This window comes from Pleurodeles waltl, chromosome 10, assembly GCF_031143425.1.
Source record: "Pleurodeles waltl isolate 20211129_DDA chromosome 10, aPleWal1.hap1.20221129, whole genome shotgun sequence".
In the NCBI taxonomy this organism is placed as follows: domain Eukaryota; kingdom Metazoa; phylum Chordata; class Amphibia; order Caudata; family Salamandridae; genus Pleurodeles; species Pleurodeles waltl.
Genome location: NC_090449.1, coordinates 1,008,208,730 through 1,008,235,486, shown reverse-complemented (window position 1 = coordinate 1,008,235,486; position 26,757 = coordinate 1,008,208,730). Strand labels below are relative to the sequence as shown.

Here is a 26,757-nt window from a genome sequence, read left to right as displayed (position 1 = left end):
CAAGTGATCGTTCGTCATCTGGTCGTAAAATGGTGGCATGGCTGGATGGGTAGTGTCGAAGGAGAGGAAGTAGCCCCTTCAGACTATTTGCAAAACCCACCTGTCCGTCACTGGATTACCAGTGAGGCAGGTGATGGTGAATCCTGCCTCCAACTGGTCCGGGCTGGAGCGATGGACTAAAGGTTTGGAGGCTGCAGACCGGGCGGAGGTGGACTGGGTGACCTCTGGCTCCTTCATCAACAAGCCTGTTGGATTCTGCCCCCATGGCAATGCATGGCTCGGTCGCTGGTGGGAAAGGGACGTGGTCAGGTGCCCCTTCCGTAACCACAGGGACTGAGGGGGACGAGGAGCAGATGCAAGGTCATAGGACCGAGCTGTAGCATGAGACTTCTTAAACCGTGCGAGCGCGGAATCCACTTTGACTCCAAAGAGGTGGGTGCCATAGAAGGGCATGTCCATGAGTGATTGGTGGACTTCCCCAAAAAGCCAGACATCCTCAACCAGGCATGGTGCCGTAAGGCCACCATCGATGCAACCGATCTACCCAGTGAGTCAGTCCAGCCCACAACATATTGTGAACTTGGCTGCATCTCTCCTGTCAGCAACTACTTGGGAGAGAACGGCCCGGGCCTCCTCTGGGACCTGCAGCAGCACCTGCACAACCGTTTCCCATAAAGTATGGGAATAGCGACCCGAAAGACATGTGGTGTTCACAAACCGCAATGCCAGACTGGTGGAAGAAAATAATTTCTTTCCAATTTGATCCAGTCTCTTTGATTGCCTATCTGGGGTTGTGGATGGGAATGTACCCGATGAAAAAGAGACCTGGATGACAAGACTCTCAGGCGTAGGGAGTTGGGTCAGGAATTTAGGGTTGTTCAGCACAGGCCGATAGCAGCGGGCTATTGTCCTGTGCACAGGAGAACCTGTACTGGGTCTGGACCAGTGACCCTGTAGAACATCAGTGAGGGCTTCATTAAATGGTAAAAGGGGTTCCGAGGTGGAAGCCCGAGGCTGAAGCACCTCATTCAGGAGCTTAGTCCCGACTGCCACAGAAGTTAGCTCAAGGCTGAGGACCTCAGCAGCCCTTCTCACCACCATGGAATACGACGCTCCCTCCTCCGTAGCCACAGTAGGGGGAAAAAGCATGCCAGTGTCAAGAGCGGTATCCAGACTGCTAGCTTCGCCCAATTCCTGTGCCCAGTCCTCCAGGCTGGAATTCTAAATGGTCCAGCAACTCCTTCACACTTTCCCCATAGCTGTACCCATAAGAATAAGGGTCAGGTTCCAACCTGGCGAATGTAGGCCACATCGAAGATGGAACCGGCGTTTAGCGATGTCGGTCGGGCTCTGATTCGGGTATAAGTATGGGGTCGACAACTATAGTGGGCCTGACCGACTTGAGATGGGTCAATGTCTTTGCTGGCACCAAGTAAGGTCGCATCGGCACGACCTGCATTGGCCTGGATCCAATAATGGAGTGGTTCCTAACCTGTGGTCCGAGGACCCCTGAGGGCTTGCAAAGCCTCCTCAGGGGGTCTGTGACTGATTAGAAAATGAATATGAACAGATTAATAAAGTGTGTGTAAATAAAGTAGAAAAATGTACAATTGGAATTTGTAAAAATGTACTGTAAGTGTCAAGGAATTTGAAATTGGAGGCTAAAAATTAAATTAGTATCCTCAGATTGATCTGTGGGAGCAATGGCGGTGCATCAAATAGAATATAGTATGGATGTTATGTGGCTTCAATTGAATTTAGAAAAGCTCCAACCTTCCTATTCATTTTTATTTGTTTGCAAATGAAATAAAATGTGTTTGATGCAATGCTTATTTTTTGTATTTTTTTGTGTACTGTTTTGAGGTTCAGATCATCAACAATGATTACACCTGAGTTCCAGGCTTCCAGTAATGACTCAGTGTGGGAGGGTCCCTGGATTTCAATAATGATTCAGTGGGGGTCTCTGGGTTCCAGTAATGATAAAGTGGGGGTCCACAGAAGTCAAAAGGTTGGGAACCACTGCAATAATGGATCCTGAGTGGCTGCTGGCGTGGAAGCTAACAGGGCCCCTCCTACTCCTCTTGGCCAGAAGGTGTGGCAGGAGGGTCGGTCGGTCTGCCCAAAAATGAGGCGCGTGGACTCATAAAACTCCTTGAGTTGGGCAGGGGTGGCTCCGGCTCCTGGAAACACATCGAGGTGCAGAGCCGACCAAGGAACATTCTCTGAGGACAGAGGCCTAGAGCATCGATGTTCCTCCCATGTCGCATCGTCCAAGCGACGGGATGAAGTCGAAGAACATTTGTTCATTTTGATTTCTTCTTGTGACCCGAATGTCCTGAGGACTTAGAGTGTCATGAAGAAAAGTGGTGATGGCTCCAGGAGCGGTCTCATGACCTTCCCAAACGAGACCAGGAGTGATGCGGAACCGAGTGCCCGGCCACCAGGGGTTCTAGGGACCTCTTCATCAAAGCCTTCGGGTCCATGGTCCAGCACTCGTAGCATGACTTTGTGGTGTCTGGAGCGCAACCACAACCCAAACACACGAGGTGCGGATCTGTCGACAACATCATGAGGTGACAGGAGTCGCAGGGCTTGAAACCAGTCTTACGTGACATCCTGGATGCGCCAAAAGAGTGTTAAAAAAAACTCAATAAAACGATCGAAGTCAGTCAAAAAACGACTGAGGGCAGCTCTTCTCCAGGTCAGTGCATAGGCTGGTGCGAAAACAAAAGAACTGACGTCAGCACGCCTGGGTGGCGCCTATGTACGACTGCAACTTCATCACGGCAAGCACAACACCAAAAAGACGCACAAGTGTACTGCTCAAAGAAAAATCTCCGGATCCTGTCTGCTACTATGAAACAATTAAAAGTATGCTTCCGGTCCCTATTCAATGGTGTTCTGCCGTTACAGGCCCTTATGCCTTGGTTTAAGTCTGGAACATTTAAGAGAAGGGCCAAGGGAGAGCATTTTTTAATAGAGAGGTTGGCTAGTTTGGGGCAGACCACATTCTGTCTTCCTCAGGTGTTATCGCCACAGAGTTGTTATCCAGAGGTTCAAATTGGCAGCTGAGATCCCCACCCACAATTTTTAAGACACCCCTATGCGCGGATGCCAGGTGCATGTTAAGTAGCTCAATTTCTGGAGATGTCATTCTATTCCAGACAGGTCTTAAATATATGTTGTAAACATAGGGAACAACATTCTGCGGGAATGTCCATCAGGGTAACACAGAGAATATTTTCAGTAACTATCTCAATCTCCCTTGTCACACAGCTAATGGTGGTGCTAATCCAGGTCATGAGTCCCCCGAGGGACTACCCCTTCCCATTTGTTGTGCCACCTTGCTAAAGTTTATGTAGCCCATGCGGTGGACAGGCATGACTGACCAAGGCTCTTGAAAGAGAGAGAAAGATCATAAATGCTTATTCAATGGCTCCATTCAGGGCAATTAAATTTGGGACCTACCCTGCTATGTTCCGTGAGAGTAAATTAGTGGAAGATATGGGATGAGATGCACGAGGCGTGTTGTAGTCACCTACCTTTCCTGGCACCCCAGTGACTTCAGGTGGGTTGAGCTCTGTACATACGGGTTTGCTTATCCATACCTGGCTATCCTTCCCACTACACAAAAGCCCAGTACTAGGCTGCGCAGGGGGCTTGTGTTGAAGATGAGTATAGAGTTGGGACCCATTATGGGCAGATATGGAACCAGGCCTGACAATCTCAACGGACAATTTAACCAGAGTTGATTCTACTTGCTTTATAATTAACCTATCGCCAAGCTCTCTGATGTCCTGAGAACCAGTTATATAGCCAACTTGATATCTTCCTCCTTCACCCGGAAGGTAGGTACTTTCCTCTGTTGCACCACCCACATGTGAGCACTTGTCTCTACAACACCTTCACTGGTGACTGCATGAGCACACACACAGTTTGGGTCAGTCAGTCCACGCCAGCTAAAACATCAAAATTGCTGGAGACAGGAATACTACAAACCACATGATTACATGGTGGACCACTGGGGGTCAGCACTGGTTCAGATGAGGGTGGGAGTCTGTGCTTTTGTTTATTATCACAATGCCCAATATAGCAACAGGGATTGTAAAAATAACCTAGGAACACTGGGGCAATGCTCGTCCCACCCACCGTTTTGCCTGTTTGCCCAAAAAAGGTGTCTCCTTACCAGAAACCACTCCTTAAAATTGATGACTACACAGTCTCCAGGCGATCCACCGGCCCTGGTCTAGTCCATCCCAACCTTCGGGTAAGAAAACTATTGTTCGCCAGAGAGAGGGGAAAGTCCCTATGACACGCTAACCAATTCAAAGGCTTGTTTGCAAGCTCTTCATGAGTTTCCCTCTGATCCTCTCGTAGTTGTGGGACTCCAATTAAGATAGCCACACAGGGACAAGATGTAGCTGGAAGGATAATCACAGGAAATGTCTGACTGTGCGAAGTTCTGATTTACCCTGAATTCCCGTTAGTGCATTTGTTTCGGCCCAGATGCTCCCCTTGAAGGCTCCTAGTAGCATTTAAGCTGCAAGCTGGCGTAATATCTCTAGATTCCAAGGGACATGGAGTAGCATTAGCTGAATTGTGGCTATTTGGTGCTATGAAAGTGGATGCAACCGTCCCCAGGGAGACCGAGGTGGTTAAAGTGTTGGACACAGCACCCTGCTCACCTGTGGGGACTGGCCTAGTACCTTGGTGGCCAGAAGATAGTATTAGTTTAATATCTTTGAGTCCCTGTTCAATAACTGAGATGTGCCCATTAAACTGGAGTGAGTTCCACATGCACAGTGTCTTTAATGCCGGTAATACAATCCTCTAACAGTTGGGCTGGCCACGAATGCTGTCGAACAGACCCCCTTCAATTGCTGGGCTAGTGAACTGATCCACAGAGGAGGGGACCGTCGTACGATCAATTTCGACACCAGTCTCAACAAGCTTGTTTCGTGCCTCATGTCTTGTCCACTTAGTGATCTTAGAGGCCAGAGGACACATCCAGGAGCACACCTGCAGGAAATGCACTACGGATGACAAACACCAAGGTCGAGCTCGACTCCCGTCCTATTCACAAAGGGCAGCATCAGAGGCAACATTAGGTAAACAAGCTTCGGTGGTAATAGATGGTGTCTGTGGAATCAAAACAAGGTCCATAGACAGTCTCCTCTCTGTCAATTCGATCTCAGTAGAAATAGCCCCCATTGCCCTCTACAATTTCCTACTAATGTGATTTATTTGGAGCAGGAGATGAAACTGAAGATCCTCTGCGCTTTTTCTTTTGCACATGGTGCATGATGGAGGTAAGCTAAAGCTCACAAATGGGCAGTGTGCTCATAGGCTTGAAGTCCAGAACTTCTCAGGCAGGGGGAGCAGTGGGGTATAAAAATGAGTGACACAACCCTAGTGGCTTTGCAGTCAAAGGTGAATTAACAGTAAGTGGCAAGACCAGATGCCTGTTTCATCTCTTAGAACAACATTGTCAGGGTGAAGATGAGGTAAATGTAATGAAAAGCCACAACTTAAGCAACACAGTCTGCCATATGGAGCAAGGAGGAAAACGGATAATGCCACTCACCCGGGTTGATGTCGGATGTTAGGGGGTGACCCAGTTTTTCACTACTGCAAGATCTATCTCTCCCCTATACTAACATTGGAATTATCTTATTACATTTTATAAGTGTAATTTCCAATTAGGACCAGATAAATATTTTGAGTTTGGTGCCTCTGGACTCACAATTTAAAATCACAACTTATGGTGAAGTTGGATTTTCAGTTACAAGTCTGAAAATGTCATTTTTAGAAATATGGCATTTTCTTACTTTAACCATTCTGTACTTCTGCCCGTCTCTCAATACACATCTGGGTGGCTGGCAGCTGGGCTCTTGTGCATTCCCTCCAGACAGTCACACACTAAGGGAGCTGAGGTGTGCCATTACCAGGCTGATAGATTTTCCCAGACTGAATAGAGGGGAAGTTGCACCTGAATAGGTCTGTGCCTGCCCCCATACAAAGAGCTGCATAACCCCCTGTAATGTGTCTGCAGCCAGGGAAGGAAGGGGAGGGACCAAGTGCACTTCAAAGGGCTCACCTACTTAAAAGGCACAACTGGGTATAAGTACTGGACCGCAAGCCCCATGAAATCAGTACACATCTGTCAGGAAGAAGGACTGCTGTGCTGCTGAAAGGACTGTCACTCTGCTGGATTCCTGCTTTTGCTGAAATGACCTGCTGTCTGCTGCCCTCCTGCTTGGAACTGAGAAGGTCAGGACCTGCATCTCTTCATCCCAGAACCAAATTCACTCCAAGGGCTTGCTGGCTTGACTCCTGTTTTTGAAATCTCAGAGACACAAAAGACTTCCGACACTCCTGCTACAGGTCCTGTACCCGTTTCCAACCAGGTTCTGATGGCCAAGAGGTGCCGATATAGTCCTGGGACCTTAAAAGTGGTTTGTGGCTCCTGAAATCAAGCTTTTGGGTTCTTGCTACCACAATTGAGTCCGCTTGCACCGGAACTGTGCCGCTCTAACAAAGAATCAGTGTGAGCCACTGAAACTTTGTCTCTTTGCACAGCCGCATCACAACTCGCGACCACAAGGCTCCAATCCACCTGTCTGTGATGCCTGGCCAACTTCTCACACCCGTGGACCACCACCAGCAATGCTTTCCTTGCACCAAGGAAACTTGTTCCTCATGAGTGGGAATTTTATCTCAACTTGAGAAGGTAAAACTGCAACTGGACTTTCCTGGGACTGTATTAGACCCGCGCTCCATTGCAGTAAGATAAACTTTTGGATTTCACTCAGTCTAGAATGACAAAATAGCCTTGGTTGGCCCGTTATGCTTCTATGCATTATCAATAAGTTTATTCTTGCGTTTGCACTGTTTTAAGTGTTGCAGATATACTTTACACATTGCCTCTTAAGTTAAGCCTGACTGCTGTGTGTCTAGCTACCAGATGGTGAGCACAGGTCAACTTTTAATGAGTATCTAACTTACCCTGACTAGGACTGTGGTTCCTGCTAGAACAGGGTGCATACCTCTGCCTACCAGAAACTCAATTTTTAAAAATTATTTTTTGTTTTTAGAATAAGAAATCTGAAGGAAAAACTAGTTCTGTTTTCCATGTTTTCTATGTCTCCATGTTTGAACTGCAGTTGTAATTATGCTATGTGCTGTGATTATAAATGAACTCAGCCTTTGGCTTCTTTCCTCCATATTGCCACAGAACTCATCATGACTGCCAATTTCCTTATAATGAATGGCAAGAGGTACCTTATCCCATATATAATGCATGGGTTGTGTAATCCCTGTATATTCGCCTGTCTCTATTTTGTTTATAACATAATAACAGCAATCAGAACTCAACTGTTATAAGTTACTACAGTCTTGTTCTGAAGTCACAATGCCTGCTGCCAGCAGGCCAAGGTGAAAGGTAGGTCAGGCCATGGAGCATAATTCAAGCAGCTGTTTATCAACTAAATTGAACATTGCTTTTCTTTCTTCTGCTCTATTTTTCTACGTTACAATGAAAAGCAGAGAGAACATATTTATTTTTGGCTCTCCTTAGACAGTTGGAGCTAGTCAGAGCTAGAATCTTTCTGCGTGTTTCTACACATTCTGAGCAACTGCAGCTTTTTTTAAACTGACTTCCATTGAGCTGTTTATAATAACTGTTTGCAACAAATACCCAACAAGTTTTTGATGAGTTTAATTTTACACTAAAGGTTCTATTTTTATTTTTCATGTTTACAAATATGCTTGCGCTTTCATATGAACGAGCTATGCATCAAGGCGTTAAGTGATTTATGGGAAAGGCGATGGTGTGAACATGTATTGTATGGGATAAAGTACCCCCTGGCATATATAATAAGGATCCTGCTAGTCACCTCGGAGTTCAATAACCTTATAAAAGGGCTCGGCCTTTGGCCTTGTTCCGCTATATGATTATCGAACTACTCAGTGACTTGCAATATCCTTACAATGTACAGCAGGGGTTACTTTATCCCTTATACCATCTTATAAAATGATGGCTCAAATTACTCAACCTCAAAATAACCCAAATCTAAAAACAGTGTTATGAAATCAAATGAGTAAATACTTTGGGTTGCACTCCTGTCCATTGTTTTTGATTCACTGTGCTGCTCCAGACAAGGACAAACCATATGCATATCAGTATAGGTCCTGCTCAGTAGGAACAGTGCAGCCCAAAAGGTCAATGGAAACACAACTAACTCCCCGGGAATTTGTTTTTGTTAGGTCTCAGAGAAATCATATGGGCCCCGGGTCTGAGCATGCCTAGCACATATACAGCATCTCACAGGGTAATTTAGAAAAAAAAAGTGAGCTGTGTAATGTTTGAATTAATATCAGTCATTTGTAATCACTTTGGGCCACTCTCCAGCCAGTTATTTTGTCAACCCATACAAGAATATACAATATTCGATTCAGCCTTGATACAACTCCTGCTGGAGCTCCAACCGCAGGTCAAGAAATTACATTTCCATATGTTTCTACATAAGGATACATAATACAAAAAAGTAAAAATACAAGTCTACCTTTTCAATGTTGCATGCAAATGCCAAATCTAGGAGGATGTAGAAGTTATGGTAAACAGATTTTGTAGCAAAGTGCTAAAAGAAAATGATTTTACATATTACAGTAAAGAAAGGTAGGAAAACAAATGTCACACCTTCCACATCCGCTACACTAAAATTCTTGCCAAGATCAATATATTTGACTCCAATACACAACTCATATGGCACAGTGAAGTAAGCAAAATCTGCCAAGGCGTGGCCAATAGTTGAAAGTTCCCAGTCAAGGACAGCCACGACACGTGCCTTAAAAAGGAAAAGAAAAAAAAATGAAAGAAAAAAATTACACATTGAAGTTATCCAGGATTTAAGTATACCAAAAACATTTCAATTGTATTACATGTGTTGGGTGTTTAGGCTTTATTTGGTGCTCCTGGGACCAATAGCTCAATTTTCTCTGCATGAACTTGTGCTGAGATCATGGAACCATTTTGGAACAATGAGCGACTTCAGAGTCTGAAGGCAAAGTATGCACAGACACAGAAACATAACTGCAATAGTACACATTCTGTGGGAACTTTTTCAGGACTCTCAGTTTGTGACACTCAGAGCCTCTTACTACTGGTGTCATAGGGCGTAACCTGACTAGCTGAAAACTGAGAAAGTACACAAATATAGCACTTGAACCTTAGGGTAGTGAAGGCCAGGAGTCCAAGGCTTACTTAAGGAGGTGGTTTGTGGTTAAAGACTATAAACGGAATAAATAATCCACCAGCAATCAACACATCATGCCCTGACCATGCTTTTACATCCCACAGCAAACAATAAATCAATGTCCAGCCAGTGCTTTTGATTTATACAAAGTAAAAGTATGTTACTGTCACATATAACTGTACATAATATGTAGAGGACACTTTGCATGTTATACCGATATCAAAGTTATGGATCACAGTGCATTTCAGGGAACAACCCCTGACGTTTCAGGGGAGAGAGTTAATTCAGCAAATGTGCATAAGGAACTGTGTGATCTCATGGGAAAAGTTCCTGCAGAAGCCATCTCTACTGTATGTCCCCTCCCTTGATATTGTTCACAATGTTACCCAGGAACTGGATGAGTTCTGGTTTGATGAGGTAAGGTTTCCCCACCCACCGGAGTCCCAGGCTACTCAATGACCTATGCATCGTTTGGTATAGTTTGTGTGGCACAAACTGGGCTTGCAGGTGTTAACTGCTAGCAGGAGTTAACCTACGCCACTTGAATTGGTGTGTTTTATGCCTAACCTAAGAGGGGCGAGTGAGTCTTTTTGATTAACCTTGCTCAAGTCCAAGCTCACATCCCTCCATCCAAACAAGCTAGGAGCGCCCCATGGATCGCAGCAGTGATTCTTGGCAATGAGCGATGTTCTTTCTGGTGACAAAGCACCATCCTCATAGGGAAATGTCACTGGGCTACGACCATGAGATGCGGTTGGTTTTTAGTTTGTGTGTCATGCTTCTGGACACTGTGGGCCTGATTACAACTTCGGCGGAGGGGATTACTCTGTCCCAAATGTGACGGATATTCCACCCGCTGAATTACGAGTCCATTATATCCTATGGAACTCGGAATACGGCGGGCGGGATATCCGTCACATTTGGGACAGAGTAATCCCCTCCGCAGAAGTCGTAATCAGGCTCTATGTCTGTTCAGCGGGATACCACGCATGGTACATTTATTGATCTTTAGGAAGATCTCTCAATCACATTGATTCAGGTCACCCTGGGCAAGGGCACCTCCAAAGCCCTTTCAAAGCAATCACTCAGCTCCTTCCTTTAAAGGAGGCCCTTAAGCAGTCTCCTTAGGCGTGTTGTAGAACCCATCAGGTTGCTAGTCCTGAACCTAACAGAGGAAGTTGGTGGTGGACAGTCCTCCCAACAAGCACAACAACATTGCTCAGCTGACACTGGTGCTGGTCCTCAGACTGTAGTAGAGAAATCTTGCACCATTGACTGGAAGTTTCTGTCCCGTCTTTAGAGCAATTATGTATTTCAATTGTCAGCAAAGGGACTGGTTTTGAGCAGTTCCTGCATTTTGAGTATTCCTCATATGCAAGTCAATCCATAGCCTTGGTCTTCAGGTGTCAACAGTAAGATGGGATGGAGTTGGGAGTCTCCTATAATCGGAGACTCAACACAAGGGCACAAAGAAAAGCAATGAAGTCCTACTTAGCCACCTGTTAACCAGGGAACAATGAGGCTGGAAACATCAAGGGAATTTTCATGAGCTTTAAAGCGGACTCCTTCCTTCCACACTAAAATTTGACGTACCACAAAAGACCTCTGAAATATCCTGGAGGTGCCCAGCAGTTACTCTCTCCCTCCATCTTAGGTACCACTGAAATAAGGGAAAACCAAAATGGATTTGTGTGTGGCAAAAGCCACATGTCATATACACTCCATATAAAACCTCCACACACAGAACCCACATGTACACAAGTGAGTCATCCATGTCCCACATGGATGGAGCAAAGGACCTGGTTGCACAGGAATGGCAGATCAATTTAAAAATACATGGAAAGACAGTAGTCGCGACTCCTGGCACATAACAGGTACAAAGTCCTGCTCTGCCAATATCACCTGTCAGTCTTCTCAGCCACGTGATCTGAGAATAGTGAAAATCAGCAAAGCATGGTGCACATGGTGTGTTCCTTGGGGCCACAGAGCACCGGTTGGGTTTGCGTTCCTTGTCACAAGCTACCCTCAGAGAAACATGCATGAATGTTCTCAATGAAATACTTTGTCACAATCTACCTATCAATTAAATTAATAATAAATGTACAGCGAATATTTAACAAGTGTGCAGTAGTCAAAAGTCAGATTGACTTTTTTTTATTATTTCTTCTTTTGTGACTATGTATTTAATATGTGTATATGATAATTTTTTAACAAATTATATATTTATTATCAGATTAAATTTATAGATATTTTTCCTAGACGTTTGGTATCCGTACTTGATTTTTTTCAGGCTCATAAGTGTGTTAATAGATAGAATGATAGAGAGTATGATGATGCAAATGTGAGTTTGTGTTTCTGTTTTTTATTACACACCTAGGGAAGTAATTGTGAATTTAGTTTAATTTAGCGCAGCTCTGCTAGTGTGTAAACTGGTTTCAGTGGCATGCTGGTAAAACACTTTAAAGAATTTCAACAAGATTCTAGTTTAGTCATTAAAGAAGCCGATTTAGGTGGTGATTACATTTTAGTAGTCCCTACAGATTAAGATAGAGAGGCCATGATGCACTAATCCAATCCTCTATGCTACATGCAATCATGTCAAACAAGGTAGCATCCTGACGTTGACCATCCTATAGCACCCAGATGTTGATCATCGCACAAAAAACACGGGGAAAACGAAATCATGCAAGTATGACTCAAGGAAATAGAAATGAATTTCAGCATTTGCCTTTCCATTACTGGGTGTTCCAATTGTCTACCTTTAGAGAAAACCCTAATAGTGTGGCTCTTATCTCTACAGAAAAACAAATGTACACATTCACTTCTTCCTCTCGCTCTTCCTTGGCTTAGAGGTCACTATCATCCCCTTCCGAGTGCACTGATTCACAATTAGGAGGTCGGTGTCACATTTTAAACTATTATAATGAAGTGTCTTAGCCTATTCTTCCCTTTTCACCCTTCTTTTCTCTGAGCCAATTTAACATGCAAAGTAAAATGAACTAACCTCCCACTATAGACCAACAATTAGGAATTCTAGAACATAACATCCTTGATTTCTTCTTCCATTCGTCCATCAAAAAATAGTAGCCTACCACTTGTCTTTCCAATTTGTTTTTAACCCCTTCGCTGCCAGGCCTTTTCCCCCTCCTGTGCAGAGCCTTTTTTTGGCTATTTGGAGCAGTTTGCGCTTAGGCCCTCATAACTTTTTGTTCACGTAAGCTACCCACGCCAAATTTGCGTCCTTTTTTTCCAACATCCTAGGGATTCTAGAGGTACCCAGACTTTGTGGGTTCCCCAGAAGGAGGCCAAGAAATTAGCCAAAAAACAGTGAAAATTTCGTTTTTTTTTTTTTAAATTGGAAAAATGGGCTGCAGAAGAAGGCTTGTGTTTTTTTCCCTGAAAAGGGCATCAACAAAGGGTTTGCGGTGATAAAATCACCAGCTTCCCAGCTTTCAGGAACAGGCAGACTTGAATCAGAAAACCCAATTTTTCAACACAATTTTGGCATTTTACTGGGACATAACCCATTTTTACGATTTTTTGTGCTTTCAGCCTCCTTCCAGTCAGTGACAGAAATGGGCATGAAACCAACGCTGGATCCCAGAAACCGCAACATTTCTGAAAAGTAGACAAAATTCTGAATTCAGCAAGGGGTAATTTGTGTAGATCCTACAAGGGTTTCATACAGAAAATAACAACTGAAAAAGAAAAATATTGAAATTGAGGTGAAAAAAACATCAATTTTTCTCTAAGTTTTACTCTGTAACTTTTTCCTACAATGTCAGATTTTCGAAAGCAATATACCGTTACGTCTGCTGGACTCTTCTAGTTGCGGGGATTTATAGGGCTTGTAGGTTCATCAAGAACTCTAGGTACCCAGAGCCAATAAATGACCTGCACCCTGCAGTAGGTTTTCATTCTATGCCGGGTATACAGCAATTCATTTGCTGAAATATAAAGAGTAAAAAATAGCTATCAAGAAAACCTTTGTATTTCCAAAATGGGCACAAGATAAGGTGTTGAGAAGCAGTGGTTATTTGCACATCTCTGAATTCCGGGGTGCCCATACTAGCATGTGAATTACAGGGCATTTCTCAAATAGACGTCTTTTTTACACACTGTCTTACATTTGGAAGGGAAAAATGTAGAGAAAGACAAGGGGCAATAACACTTGTTTTGCTATTCTATGTTCCCCCAAGTCTCCCGATAAAAATGATACCTCACTTGTGTGGGTAGGCCTAGCGCCCGCGACAGGATATGCCCCAAAACACAACGTGGACACATCACAGAAAACAGACCTGTTTTTAGCAAAGTGCCTACCTGTAGATTTTGGCCTGTACCTCAGCCGCCACCTAGGGAAACCTACCAAACCTGTGCATTTCTAAAAACTAGAGACCTAGGGGAATCCAAGATGGGGTGACTTGTGTGGCTGGGACCAGGTTCTGTTACCCAGAATCCTTTGCAAACCTCAAAATTTGGCTAAAAAAAACACATGTTCCTCACATTTATGTGGCAGAAAGTTCTGGAATCTGAGAGGAGCCACAAATGTCCTTCCACCCAGCGTTCCCCCACGTCTCCCGATAAAAATGATACCTCACTTGTGTGGGTAGGCCTAGCGCCCGCGACAGGAAACGCCCCAAAGCGCAACGTGGACACAGCCGAATTTTTGAAGGAAAACAGAGGTGTTTTTTGCAAAGTGCCTACCTGTAGATTTTGGCCTGTAGCTCAGCCGCCACCTAGGGAAACCTACCAAACCTGTGCATTTCTGAAAACTAGAGACCTGGGGGAATCCAAGATGGGGTGACTTGTGTGGCTCGGACCAGGTTCTGTTACCCTGAATCCTTTGCAAACCTCAAAATTTGGCTAAAAAAACACATGTTCCTCACATTTCTGTGGCAGAAAGTTCTGGAATCTGGGAGGAGCCACAAATTTCCTTCCACCCAGCGTTCCCCCACGTCTCCCGATAAAAATGATACCTCACTTGTGTGGGTAGGCCTAGCGCCCGCGACAGGAAACGCCCCAAAGCGCAACGTGGACACATCCAAATTATTGAAGGAAAACAGAGGTGTTTTTTGCAAAGTGCCTACCTGTAGATTTTGGCCTGTAGCTCAGCCGCCACCTAGGGAAACCTACCAAACCTGTGCATTTCTGAAAACTAGAGACCTAGGGGAATCCAAGATGGGGTGACTTGTGTGGCTGGGACCAGGTTCTGTTACCCAGAATCCTTTGCAAACCTCAAAATTTGGCTAAAAAAACACATGTTCCTCACATTTCTGTGGCAGAAAGTTCTGGAATCTGAGAGGAGCCACAAATTTCCTTCCACCCAGCGTTCCCCCACGTCTCCCGATAAAAATGATACCTCACTTGTGTGGGTAGGCCTAGCGCCCGCGACAGGAAACGCCCCAAAGCACAACGTGGACACAGCCAAATTTTTGAAGGAAAACAGAGTTGTTTTTTGCAAAGTGCCTACCTGTAGATTTTGGCCTGTACCTCAGCCGCCACCTAGGGAAACCTACCAAACCTGTGCATTTCTGAAAACTAGAGACCTAGGGGAATCCAAGATGGGGTGACTTGTGTGGCTGGGACCAGGTTCTGTTACCCAGAATCCTTTGCAAACCTCAAAATTTGGCTAAAAAAACACATGTTCCTCACATTTCTGTGGCAGAAAGTTCTGGAATCTGGGAGGAGCCACAAATTTCCTTCCACCCAGCGTTCCCCCACGTCTCCCGATAAAAATGATACCTCACTTGTGTGGGTAGGCCTAGCGCCCGCGACAGGAAACGCCCCAAAGCGCAACGTGGACACAGCCAAATTTTTGAAGGAAAACAGAGGTGTTTTTTGCAAAGTGCCTACCTGTAGATTTTGGCCTGTAGCTCAGCCGCCACCTAGGGAAACCTACCAAACCTGTGCATTTCTGAAAACTAGAGACCTAGGGGAATCCAAGATGGGGTGACTTGTGTTGCTGGGACCAGGTTCTGTTACCCAGAATCCTTTGCAAACCTCAAAATTTGGCTAAAAAAACACATGTTCCTCACATTTCTGTGGCAGAAAGTTCTAGAATCTGAGAGGAGCCACAAATTTCCTTCCACCCAGCGTTCCCCCACGTCTCCCGATAAAAATGATACCTCACTTGTGTGGGTAGGCCTAGCGCCCGCGACAGGAAACGCCCCAAAGCGCAACGTGGACACAGCCAAATGTTTGAAGGAAAACAGAGGTGTTTTTTGCAAAGTGCCTACCTGTAGATTTTGGCCTGTAGCTCAGCTGCCACCTAGGGAAACCTACCAAACCTGTGCATTTCTGAAAACTAGAGACCTAGGGGAATCCAAGATGGGGTGACTTGTGTGGCTCGGACCAGGTTCTGTTACCCAGAATCCTTTGCAAACCTCAAAATTTGGCTAAAAAAACACATGTTCCTCACATTTCTGTGGCAGAAAGTTCTAGAATCTGAGAGGAGCCACAAATTTCCTTCCACCCAGCGTTCCCCCATGTCTCCCGATAAAAATGATACCTCACTTGTGTGGGTAGGCCTAGCGCCCGCGACAGGAAACGCCCCAAAGCGCAACGTGGACACAGCCAAATTTTTGAAGGAAAACAGAGGTGTTTTTTGCAAAGTGCCTACCTGTAGATTTTGGCCTGTAGCTCAGCCGCCACCTAGGGAAACCTACCAAACCTGTGCATTTCTGAAAACTAGAGACCTAGGGGAATCCAAGATGGGGTGACTTGTGTGGCTGGGACCAGGTTCTGTTACCCAGAATCCTTTGCAAACCTCAAAATTTGGCTAAAAAAACACATGTTCCTCACATTTCTGTGGCAGAAAGTTCTGGAATCTGAGAGGAGCCACAAATTTCCTTCCACCCAGCGTTCCCCCACGTCTCCCGATAAAAATGATACCTCACTTGTGTGGGTAGGCCTAGCGCCCGCGACAGGAAACGCCCCAAAGCACAACGTGGACACAGCCAAATTTTTGAAGGAAAACAGAGGTGTTTTTTGCAAAGTGCCTACCTGTAGATTTTGGCCTGTACCTCAGCCGCCACCTAGGGAAACCTACCAAACCTGTGCATTTCTGAAAACTAGTGACCTAGGGGAATCCAAGATGGGGTGACTTGTGTGGCTGGGACCAGGTTCTGTTACCCTGAATCCTTTGCAAACCTCAAAATTTGGCTAAATAAAACACATGTTCCTCACATTTCTGAGGCAGAAAGTTCTAGAATCTGAGAGGAGCCACAAATTTCCTTCCACCCAGCGTTCCCCCACGTCTCCCGATAAAAATGATACCTCACTTGTGTGGGTAGGCCTAGCGCCCACGACAGGAAACGCCCCAAAGCGCAACGTGGACACAGCCAAATTTTTGAAGGAAAACAGAGGTGTTTTTTGCAAAGTGCCTACCTGTAGATTTTGGCCTGTAGCTCAGCTGCCACCTAGGGAAACCTACCAAACCTGTGCATTTCTGAAAACTAGAGACCTAGGGGAATCCAAGATGGGGTGACTTGTGTGGCTCGGACCAGGTTCTGTTACCCAGAATCCTTTGCAAACCTCAAAATTTGGCATAAAAAAACACATGTTCCTCACATTTCTGTGGCAGAAAGTTCTGGAATCTGAGAGGAGCCACAAATTTCCTTCCACCCAGCGTTCCCCCACGTCTCCCGATAAAAATGATACCTCACTTGTGTGGGTAGGCCTAGCACCCGCGACAGGAAACGCCCCAAAGCGCAACGAGGACACAGCCACATTTTTGAAGGAAAACAGAGGTGTTTTTTGCAAAGTGCCTACCTGTAGATTTTGGCCTGTAGCTCAGCCGCCACCTAGGGAAACCTACCGAACCTGTGCATTTCTGAAAACTAGAGACCTAGGGGAATCCAAGATGGGGTGACTTGTGTAGCTCGGACCAGGTTCTGTTACCCAGAATCCTTCGCAAACCTCAAAATTTGGCTAAAAAAACACATGTTCCTCACATTTCTGTGGCAGAAAGTTCTGGAATCTGAGAGGAGCCACAAATTTCCTTCCACCCAGCGTTCCCCCACGTCTCCCGATAAAAATGATACCTCACTTGTGTGGGTAGGCCTAGCGCCCGCGACAGGAAACGCCCCAAAGCGCAACGTGGACACATCCAAATTTTTGAAGGAAAACAGAGGTGTTTTTTGCAAAGTGCCTACCTGTAGATTTTGGCCTGTAGCTCAGCCGACACCTAGGGAAACCTACCAAACCTGTGCATTTCTGAAAACTAGAGACCTAGGGGAATCCAAGATGGGGTGACTTGTGTGGCTCGGACCAGGTTCTGTTACCCAGAATCCTTTGCAAACCTCAAAATTTGGCTAAAAAAACACATGTTCCTCACATTTCTGTGGCGGAAAGTTCTGGAATCTGAGAGGAGCCACAAATTTCCTTCCACCCAGCGTTCCCCCACGTCTCCCGATAAAAATGATACCTCACTTGTGTGGGTAGGCCTAGCGCCCGCGACAGGAAACGCCCCAAAGCGCAACGTGGACACAGCCAAATTTTTGAAGGAAAACAGAGGTGTTTTTTGCAAAGTGCCTACCTGTAGATTTTGGCCTGTAGCTCAGCCGCCACCTAGGGAAACCTACCAAACCTGTGCATTTCTGAAAACTAGAGACCTAGGGGAATCCAAGATGGGGTGACTTGTGTGGCTGGGACCAGGTTCTTTTACCCAGAATCCTTTGCAAACCTCAAAATTTGGCTAAAAAAACACATGTTCCTCACATTTCTGTGGCAGAAAGTTCTAGAATCTGAGAGGAGCCACAAATTTCCTTCCACCCAGCGTTCCCCCACGTCTCCCGATAAAAATGATACCTCACTTGTGTGGGTAGGCCTAGCGCCCGCGACAGGAAACGCCCCAAAGCGCAACGTGGACACAGCCAAATTTTTGAAGGAAAACAGAGGTGTTTTTTGCAAAGTGCCTACCTGTAGATTTTGGCCTGTAGCTCAGCTGCCACCTAGGGAAACCTACCAAACCTGTGCATTTCTGAAAACTAGAGACCTAGGGGAATCCAAGATGGGGTGACTTGTGTGGCTCGGACCAGGTTCTGTTACCCAGAATCCTTTGCAAACCTCAAAATTTGGCTAAAAAAACACATGTTCCTCACATTTCTGTGGCAGAAAGTTCTAGAATCTGAGAGGAGCCACAAATTTCCGTCCACCCAGCGTTCCCCCACGTCTCCCGATAAAAATGATACCTCACTTGTGTGGGTAGGCCTAGCACCCGCGACAGGAAACGCCCCAAAGCGCAACGAGGACACAGCCACATTTTTGAAGGAAAACAGAGGTGTTTTTTGCAAAGTGCCTACCTGTAGATTTTGGCCTGTAGCTCAGCCGCCACCTAGGGAAACCTACCGAACCTGTGCATTTCTGAAAACTAGAGACCTAGGGGAATCCAAGATGGGGTGACTTGTGTAGCTCGGACCAGGTTCTGTTACCCAGAATCCTTTGCAAACCTCAAAATTTGGCTAAAAAAACACATGTTCCTCACATTTCTGTGGCGGAAAGTTCTGGAATCTGAGAGGAGCCACAAATTTCCTTCCACCCAGCGTTCCCCCACGTCTCCCGATAAAAATGATACCTCACTTGTGTGGGTAGGCCTAGCGCCCGCGACAGGAAACGCCCCAAAGCGCAACGTGGACACAGCCAAATTTTTGAAGGAAAACAGAGGTGTTTTTTGCAAAGTGCCTACCTGTAGATTTTGGCCTGTAGCTCAGCCGCCACCTAGGGAAACCTACCAAACCTGTGCATTTCTGAAAACTAGAGACCTAGGGGAATCCAAGATGGGGTGACTTGTGTGGCTGGGACCAGGTTCTTTTACCCAGAATCCTTTGCAAACCTCAAAATTTGGCTAAAAAAACACATGTTCCTCACATTTCTGTGGCAGAAAGTTCTAGAATCTGAGAGGAGCCACAAATTTCCTTCCACCCAGCGTTCCCCCACGTCTCCCGATAAAAATGATACCTCACTTGTGTGGGTAGGCCTAGCGCCCGCGACAGGAAACGCCCCAAAGCGCAACGTGGACACAGCCAAATTTTTGAAGGAAAACAGAGGTGTTTTTTGCAAAGTGCCTACCTGTAGATTTTGTCCTGTAGCTCAGCTGCCACCTAGGGAAACCTACCAAACCTGTGCATTTCTGAAAACTAGAGACCTAGGGGAATCCAAGATGGGGTGACTTGTGTGGCTCGGACCAGGTTCTGTTACCCAGAATCCTTTGCAAACCTCAAAATTTGGCTAAAAAAACACATGTTCCTCACATTTCTGTGGCAGAAAGTTCTAGAATCTGAGAGGAGCCACAAATTTCCGTCCACCCAGCGTTCCCCCACGTCTCCCGATAAAAATGATACCTCACTTGTGTGGGTAGGCCTAGCGCCCGCGACAGGAAACGCCCCAAAGCGCAACGTGGACACAGCCAAATTTTTGAAGGAAAACAGAGGTGTTTTTTGCAAAGTGCCTACCTGTAGATATTGGCCTGTAGCTCAGCCGCCACCTAGGGAAACCTACCAAACCTGTGCATTTCTGAAAACTAGAGACCTAGGGGAATCCAAGATGGGGTGACTTGTGTGGCTGGGACCAGGTTCTGTTACCCAGAATCCTTTGCAAACCTCAAAATTTGGCTAAAAAAACACATGTTCCTCACATTTCTGTGGCAGAAAGTTCTGGAATCTGAGAGGAGCCACAAATTTCCTTCCACCCAGCGTTCCCCCACGTCTCCCGATAAAAATGATACCTCACTTGTGTGGGTAGGCCTAGCGCCCGCGACAGGAAACGCCCCAAAGCACAACGTGGACACAGCCAAATTTTTGAAGGAAAACAGAGGTGTTTTTTGCAAAGTGCCTACCTGTAGATTTTGGCCTGTAGCTCAGCTGCCACCTAGGGAAACCTACCAAACCTGTGCATTTCTGAAAACTAGTGACCTAGGGGAATCCAAGATGGGGTGACTTGTGTGGCTGGGACCAGGTTCTGTTACCCTGAATCCTTTGCAAACCTCAAAATTTGGCTAAATAAAACACATGTTCCTCACATTTCTGTGGCAGAAAGTTCTGGAATCTGAGAGGAGCCACAAATTTCCTTCCACCCAGCGTTCCCCCACGTCTCCCGATAAAAATGATACCTCACTTGTGTGGGTAGGCCTAGCGCCCGCGACAGGAAACGCCCCAAAGCGCAACGTGGACACAGCCACATTTTTGAAGGAAAACAGAGGTGTTTTTTGCAAAGTGCCTACCTGTAGATTTTGGCCTGTAGCTCAGCCGCCACCTAGGGAAACCTACCAAACCTGTGCATTTCTGAAAACTAGAGACCTAGGGGAATCCAAGATGGGGTGACTTGTGTGGCTCAGACCAGGTTCTGTTACCCAGAATCCTTTGCAAACCTCAAAATTTGGCTAAAAAACCACATGTTCCTCACATTTCTGTGGCAGAAAGTTCTAGAATCTGAGAGGAGCCACAAATTTCCTTCCACCCAGCGTTCCCCCACGTCTCCCGATAAAAATGATACCTCACTTGTGTGGGTAGGCCTAGCGCCCGCGACAGGAAACGCCCCAAAGCGCAACGTGGACACAGCCAAATTTTTGAAGGAAAACAGAGGTGTTTTTTGCAAAGTGCCTACCTGTAGATTTTGGCCTGTAGCTCAGCTGCCACCTAGGGAAACCTACCAAACCTGTGCATTTCTGAAAACTAGAGACCTAGGGGAATCCAAGATGGGGTGACTTGTGTAGCTCGGACCAGGTTCTGTTACCCAGAATCCTTCGCAAACCTCAAAATCTGGCTAAAAAAACACATGTTCCTCATTCTGTGGCAGAAAGTTCTGGAATCTGAGAGGAGCCACAAATTTCCTTCCACCCAGCGTTCCCCCACGTCTCCCGATAAAAATGATACCTCACTTGTGTGGGTAGGCCTAGCGCCCGCGACAGGAAACGCCCCAAAGCGCAACGTGGACACATCCAAATTTTTGAAGGAAAACAGAGGTGTTTTTTGCAAAGTGCCTACCTGTAGATTTTGGCCTGTAGCTCAGCCGCCACCTAGGGAAACCTACCAAACCTGTGCATTTCTGAAAACTAGAGACCTAGGGGAATCCAAGATGGGGTGACTTGTGTGGCCGGACCAGGTTCTGTTACCCAGAATCCTTTGCAAACCTCAAAATTTGGCTAAAAAAACACATGTTCCTCACATTTCTGTGGCAGAAAGTTCTGGAATCTGAGAGGAGCCACAAATTTCCTTCCACCCAGCGTTCCCCCACGTCTCCCGATAAAAATGATACCTCACTTGTGTGGGTAGGCCTAGCGCCCGCGACAGGAAACGCCCCAAAGCGCAACGTGGACACAGCCAAATTTTTGAAGGAAAACAGAGGTGTTTTTTGCAAAGTGCCTACCTGTAGATTTTGGCCTGTAGCTCAGCCGCCACCTAGGGAAACCTACCAAACCTGTGCATTTCTGAAAACTAGAGACCTAGGGGAATCCAAGATGGGGTGACTTGTGTGGCTGGGACCAGGTTCTGTTACCCAGAATCCTTTGCAAACCTCAAAATTTGGCTAAAAAAACACATGTTCCTCACATTTCTGTGGCAGAAAGTTCTAGAATCTGAGAGGAGCCACAAATTTCCTTCCACCCAGCGTTCCCCCACGTCTCCCGATAAAAATGATACCTCACTTGTGTGGGTAGGCCTAGCGCCCGCGACAGGAAACGCCCCAAAGCGCAACGTGGACACAGCCAAATTTTTGAAGGAAAACAGAGGTGTTTTTTGCAAAGTGCCTACCTGTAGATTTTGGCCTGTAGCTCAGCTGCCACCTAGGGAAACCTACCAAACCTGTGCATTTCTGAAAACTAGAGACCTAGGGGAATCCAAGATGGGGTGACTTGTGTGGCTCGGACCAGGTTCTGTTACCCAGAATCCTTTGCAAACCTCAAAATTTGGCTAAAAAAACACATGTTCCTCACATTTCTGTGGCAGAAAGTTCTAGAATCTGAGAGGAGCCACAAATTTCCTTCCACCCAGCGTTCCCCCACGTCTCCCGATAAAAATGATACCTCACTTGTGTGGGTAGGCCTAGCGCCCGCGACAGGAAACGCCCCAAAGCGCAACGTGGACACAGCCAAATTTTTGAAGGAAAACAGAGGTGTTTTTTGCAAAGTGCCTACCTGTAGATTTTGGCCTGTAGCTCAGCCGCCACCTAGGGAAACCTACCAAACCTGTGCATTTCTGAAAACTAGAGACCTAGGGGAATCCAAGATGGGGTGACTTGTGTGGCTGGGACCAGGTTCTGTTACCCAGAATCCTTTGCAAACCTCAAAATTTGGCTAAAAAAACACATGTTCCTCACATTTCTGTGGCAGAAAGTTCTGGAATCTGAGAGGAGCCACAAATTTCCTTCCACCCAGCCTTCCCCCACGTCTCCCGATAAAAATGATACCTCACTTGTGTGGGTAGGCCTAGCGCCCGCGACAGGAAACGCCCCAAAGCGCAACGTGGACACAGCCACATTTTTGAAGGAAAACAGAGGTGTTTTTTGCAAAGTGCCTACCTGTAGATTTTGGCCTGTAGCTCAGCCGCCACCTAGGGAAACCTACCAAACCTGTGCATTTCTGAAAACTAGTGACCTAGGGGAATCCAAGATGGGGTGACTTGTGTGGCTGGGACCAGGTTCTGTTACCCTGAATCCTTTGCAAACCTCAAAATTTGGCTAAATAAAACACATGTTCCTCACATTTCTGTGGCAGAAAGTTCTGGAATCTGAGAGGAGCCACAAATTTCCTTCCACCCAGCGTTCCCCCACGTCTCCCGATAAAAATGATACCTCACTTGTGTGGGTAGGCCTAGCGCCCGCGACAGGAAACGCCCCAAAGCGCAACGTGGACACAGCCACATTTTTGAATGAAAACAGAGGTGTTTTTTGCAAAGTGCCTACCTGTAGATTTTGGCCTGTAGCTCAGCCGCCACCTAGGGAAACCTACCAAACCTGTGCATTTCTGAAAACTAGAGACCTAGGGGAATCCAAGATGGGGTGACTTGTGTGGCTCAGACCAGGTTCTGTTACCCAGAATCCTTTGCAAACCTCAAAATTTGGCTAAAAAAACACATGTTCCTCACATTTCTGTGGCAGAAAGTTCTAGAATCTGAGAGGAGCCACAAATTTCCTTCCACCCAGCGTTCCCCCACGTCTCCTGATAAAAATGATACCTCACTTGTGTGGGTAGGCCTAGCGCCCGCGACAGGAAACGCCCCAAAGCGCAACGTGGACACAGCCAAATTTTTGAAGGAAAACAGAGGTGTTTTTTGCAAAGTGCCTACCTGTAGATTTTGGCCTGTAGCTCAGTTGCCACCTAGGGAAACCTACCAAACCTGTGCATTTCTGAAAACTAGAGACCTGGGGGAATCCAAGATGGGGTGACTTGTGTGGCTCGGACCAGGTTCTGTTACCCAGAATCCTTTGCAAACCTCAAAATTTGGCTTAAAAAAACACATGTTCCTCACATTTCTGTTGCAGAAAGTTCTGGAATCTGAGAGGAGCCACAAATTTCCTTCCACCCAGCGTTCCCCCACGTCTCCCGATAAAAATGATACCTCACTTGTGTGGGTAGGCCTAGCACCCGCGACAGGAAACGCCCCAAAGCGCAACGTGGACACAGCCACATTTTTGAAGGAAAACAGAGGTGTTTTTTGCAAAGTGCCTACCTGTAGATTTTGGCCTGTAGCTCAGCCGCCACCTAGGGAAACCTACCAAACCTGTGCATTTCTGAAAACTAGAGACCTAGGGGAATCCAAGATGGGGTGACTTGTGTAGCTCGGACCAGGTTCTGTTACCCAGAATCCTTCGCAAACCTCAAAATTTGGCTAAAAAAACACATGTTCCTTATTCTGTGGCAGAAAGTTCTGGAATCTGAGAGGAGCCACAAATTTCCTTCCACCCAGCGTTCCCCCACGTCTCCCGATAAAAATGATACCTCACTTGTGTGGGTAGGCCTAGCGCCCGCGACAGGAAACGCCCCAAAGCGCAACGTGGACACAGCCAAATTTTTGAAGGAAAACAGAGGTGTTTTTTGCAAAGTGCCTACCTGTAGATTTTGGCCTGTAGCTCAGCCGCCACCTAGGGAAACCTACCAAACCTGTGCATTTCTGAAAACTAGAGACCTAGGGGAATCCAAGATGGGGTGACTTGTGTGGCTCGGACCAGGTTCTGTTACCCAGAATCCTTTGCAAACCTCAAAATTTGGCTAAAAAAACACATGTTCCTCACATTTCTGTGGCGGAAAGTTCTGGAATCTGAGAGGAGCCACAAATTTCCTTCCACCCAGCCTTCCCCCACGTCTCCCGATAAAAATGATACCTCACTTGTGTGGGTAGGCCTAGCGCCCGCGACAGGAAATGCCCCAAAGCGCAACGTGGACCCATCACAGAAAACAGACCTGTTTTTAGCAAAGTGCCTACTTGTAGATTTTGGCCTCTAGCTCAGCCGCCACCTAGGGAAACCTACCAAACCTGTGCATTTCTGAAAACTAGAGACCTAGGGGAATCCAAGATGGGGTGATTTGTGTGGCTCGGACCAGGTTCTGTTACCCAGAATCCTTTGCAAACCTCAAAATTTGGCTAAAAACACATGTTCCCCACATTTCTGTGGCAGAAAGTTCTGGAATCTGAGAGGAGCCACAAATTTCCTTCCACCCAGCGTTCCCCCACGTCTCCCGATAAAAATGATACCTCACTTGTGTGGGTAGGCCTAGCGCTCGCGACAGGAAATGTCCCAAAACACAACGTGGACACATCACATTTTTTCATAGAAAACAGTGCCTACCTGTGGATTTTGGCCTCTAGCTCAGCCGGCACCTGGGGAAACCTAGCAAACTAGTGCATTTTTGAAAACTAGAGACCTAGGGGAATCCATGATGGGGTGATTTGCGGGGCTCTGACCAGGTTCTGTTACCCAGAATCCTTTGCAAACATCAAAATTTGGCCAAAAAACACATGTTCCTCACATTTCTGTGGCAGAAAGTTCTGGAATCTGAGAGGAGCCACAAATTTCCTTCCACCCAGCGTTCCCCTAAGTCTCTCCATAAAAATGGTACCTCACTTGTGTGGGTAGGCCTAGCGCCCACAAAAGGAAATGGCCCAAAACACAACGTGGACACAACATATTTTTTCACAGAAAACAGAGGTGTTTTTTGCAAAGTGCCTACCTGTGGATTTTGGCCTCTAGCTCAGCCGGCCCGGGGGGGGGGGGGGAAATGCCCTAAAATAAATTTGACCCCCCACCCCCCCCAAACCCCCCCTGCCCAGGAGCGACCCTTGCCTACGGGGTCGCTCCCCCTGCGTGACATTGGCGCCAAAAAACAAATCCCCGGTGCCTAGTGGTTTCTGCCCCCTTGGGGGCAGATTGACCTAAAATCGACCAATCTGCCCCCAAAGGGGGCAGAAATGCTCTAAATACAGTTTGGCCCCCAGGGGAGCGACCCTTGCCTGATGGGTCGCTCCCCATCTCTAAAAAAACAAACATACAAAAAAAAAAACACAAAAAGATTTGCCCTGGCGCCTAGAGGTTTCTGCCCCCCCCTGGTGGCAGATCGGCCTAATAATAGGCCGATCTGCCCCCAGGGGGGGCAGAAATGGCCTAAAATAAATTTGCATCCCCAACCCCCACCCCTACAAGGTCGCTCCCCTTGCGTGACGGCGCAAAAAAAAGATCCCTGGTGCCTAGTGGTTTCTGCCCCCCTTGGGGGCAGATCAGCCGAATCAAAATAGGCTGATCTACCCCCCAGGGGGGCAGAAATGGCCTGAAATATCCCCCCCCCCCCAGGGAGCGACCCTTGCTTAAGGGGTCGCTCCCCTTGCGTGAAATTCACGCAAAAAAAAAAACTCCCTGGCGTCTAATGGTTTCTGCCCCCCACCTAAAAAAAAAGAAAACATCACCAAAAAAAAGAAAAAAAAAAAAGCTCCCTGGTGCCTAGAGGTTTCTGTCCCCCCTCCCCCCGGGGGCAGATCGGCCTAATAATAGGCCAATCTGCCCCCAGGGGGGGCAGAAAAGGCCTTCCTAAAAAAAAATATCCCCCCCTGGGAGCGACCCTTGCCCAAGGGGTCGCTCCCTTTTGACAGTTTCATTCAAAAAAAAAAAAAAAGCCCTGGTGTCTAGTGGGGTTTCAAAAGCCGGATTGCAAGCAATCCGGCTTTTGAAACCCTGTGAGAGACTTCAAAGGGAAGGAAATACATTTCCTTCCCTTTGAAGCCTCTCGGGGCCTCCCCCATGGGATTGAAAGAGAAATGCAAAAGCATTTCTCTTTCAATCGCGCTGGAAGCTCTGCTTCCAGTGCGATGGGGGAGACCCTGTGACTAATCAGCGCGCGCTGGCGTCACCGGGGGGGGGGGGGGAGTTGGGGGGGGTGGGAGATGAAGGGCTTCCCCTTCCATCCCTGACTTTGGGGGGGTGGGGGGAAGCACACAGAGGGAGCGAGAGCGCTACCTCTGGGCTGTGTGCAGAGGACGTAGTGGTTACGTCCTCGGCACAGCAGCACTGTGCCGCAGGA

The 26,757-nt window shown here is 46.8% G+C and overlaps 1 protein-coding gene across 1 annotated transcript in view; it reads right to left on the bottom strand.

Annotated features, from left to right (window-relative positions):
• ACAD11 (acyl-CoA dehydrogenase family member 11) overlaps positions 1 to 26,757 on the bottom strand; it is a 269,487-nt gene that overhangs the window by 155,139 nt on the left and 87,591 nt on the right. Inside the window, exon 6 of the mRNA XM_069211890.1 lies at positions 8,699 to 8,846. Coding sequence (XP_069067991.1) covers positions 8,699 to 8,846 — 148 coding nt within the window. The remainder of the gene's footprint in view (positions 1 to 8,698; positions 8,847 to 26,757) is intronic.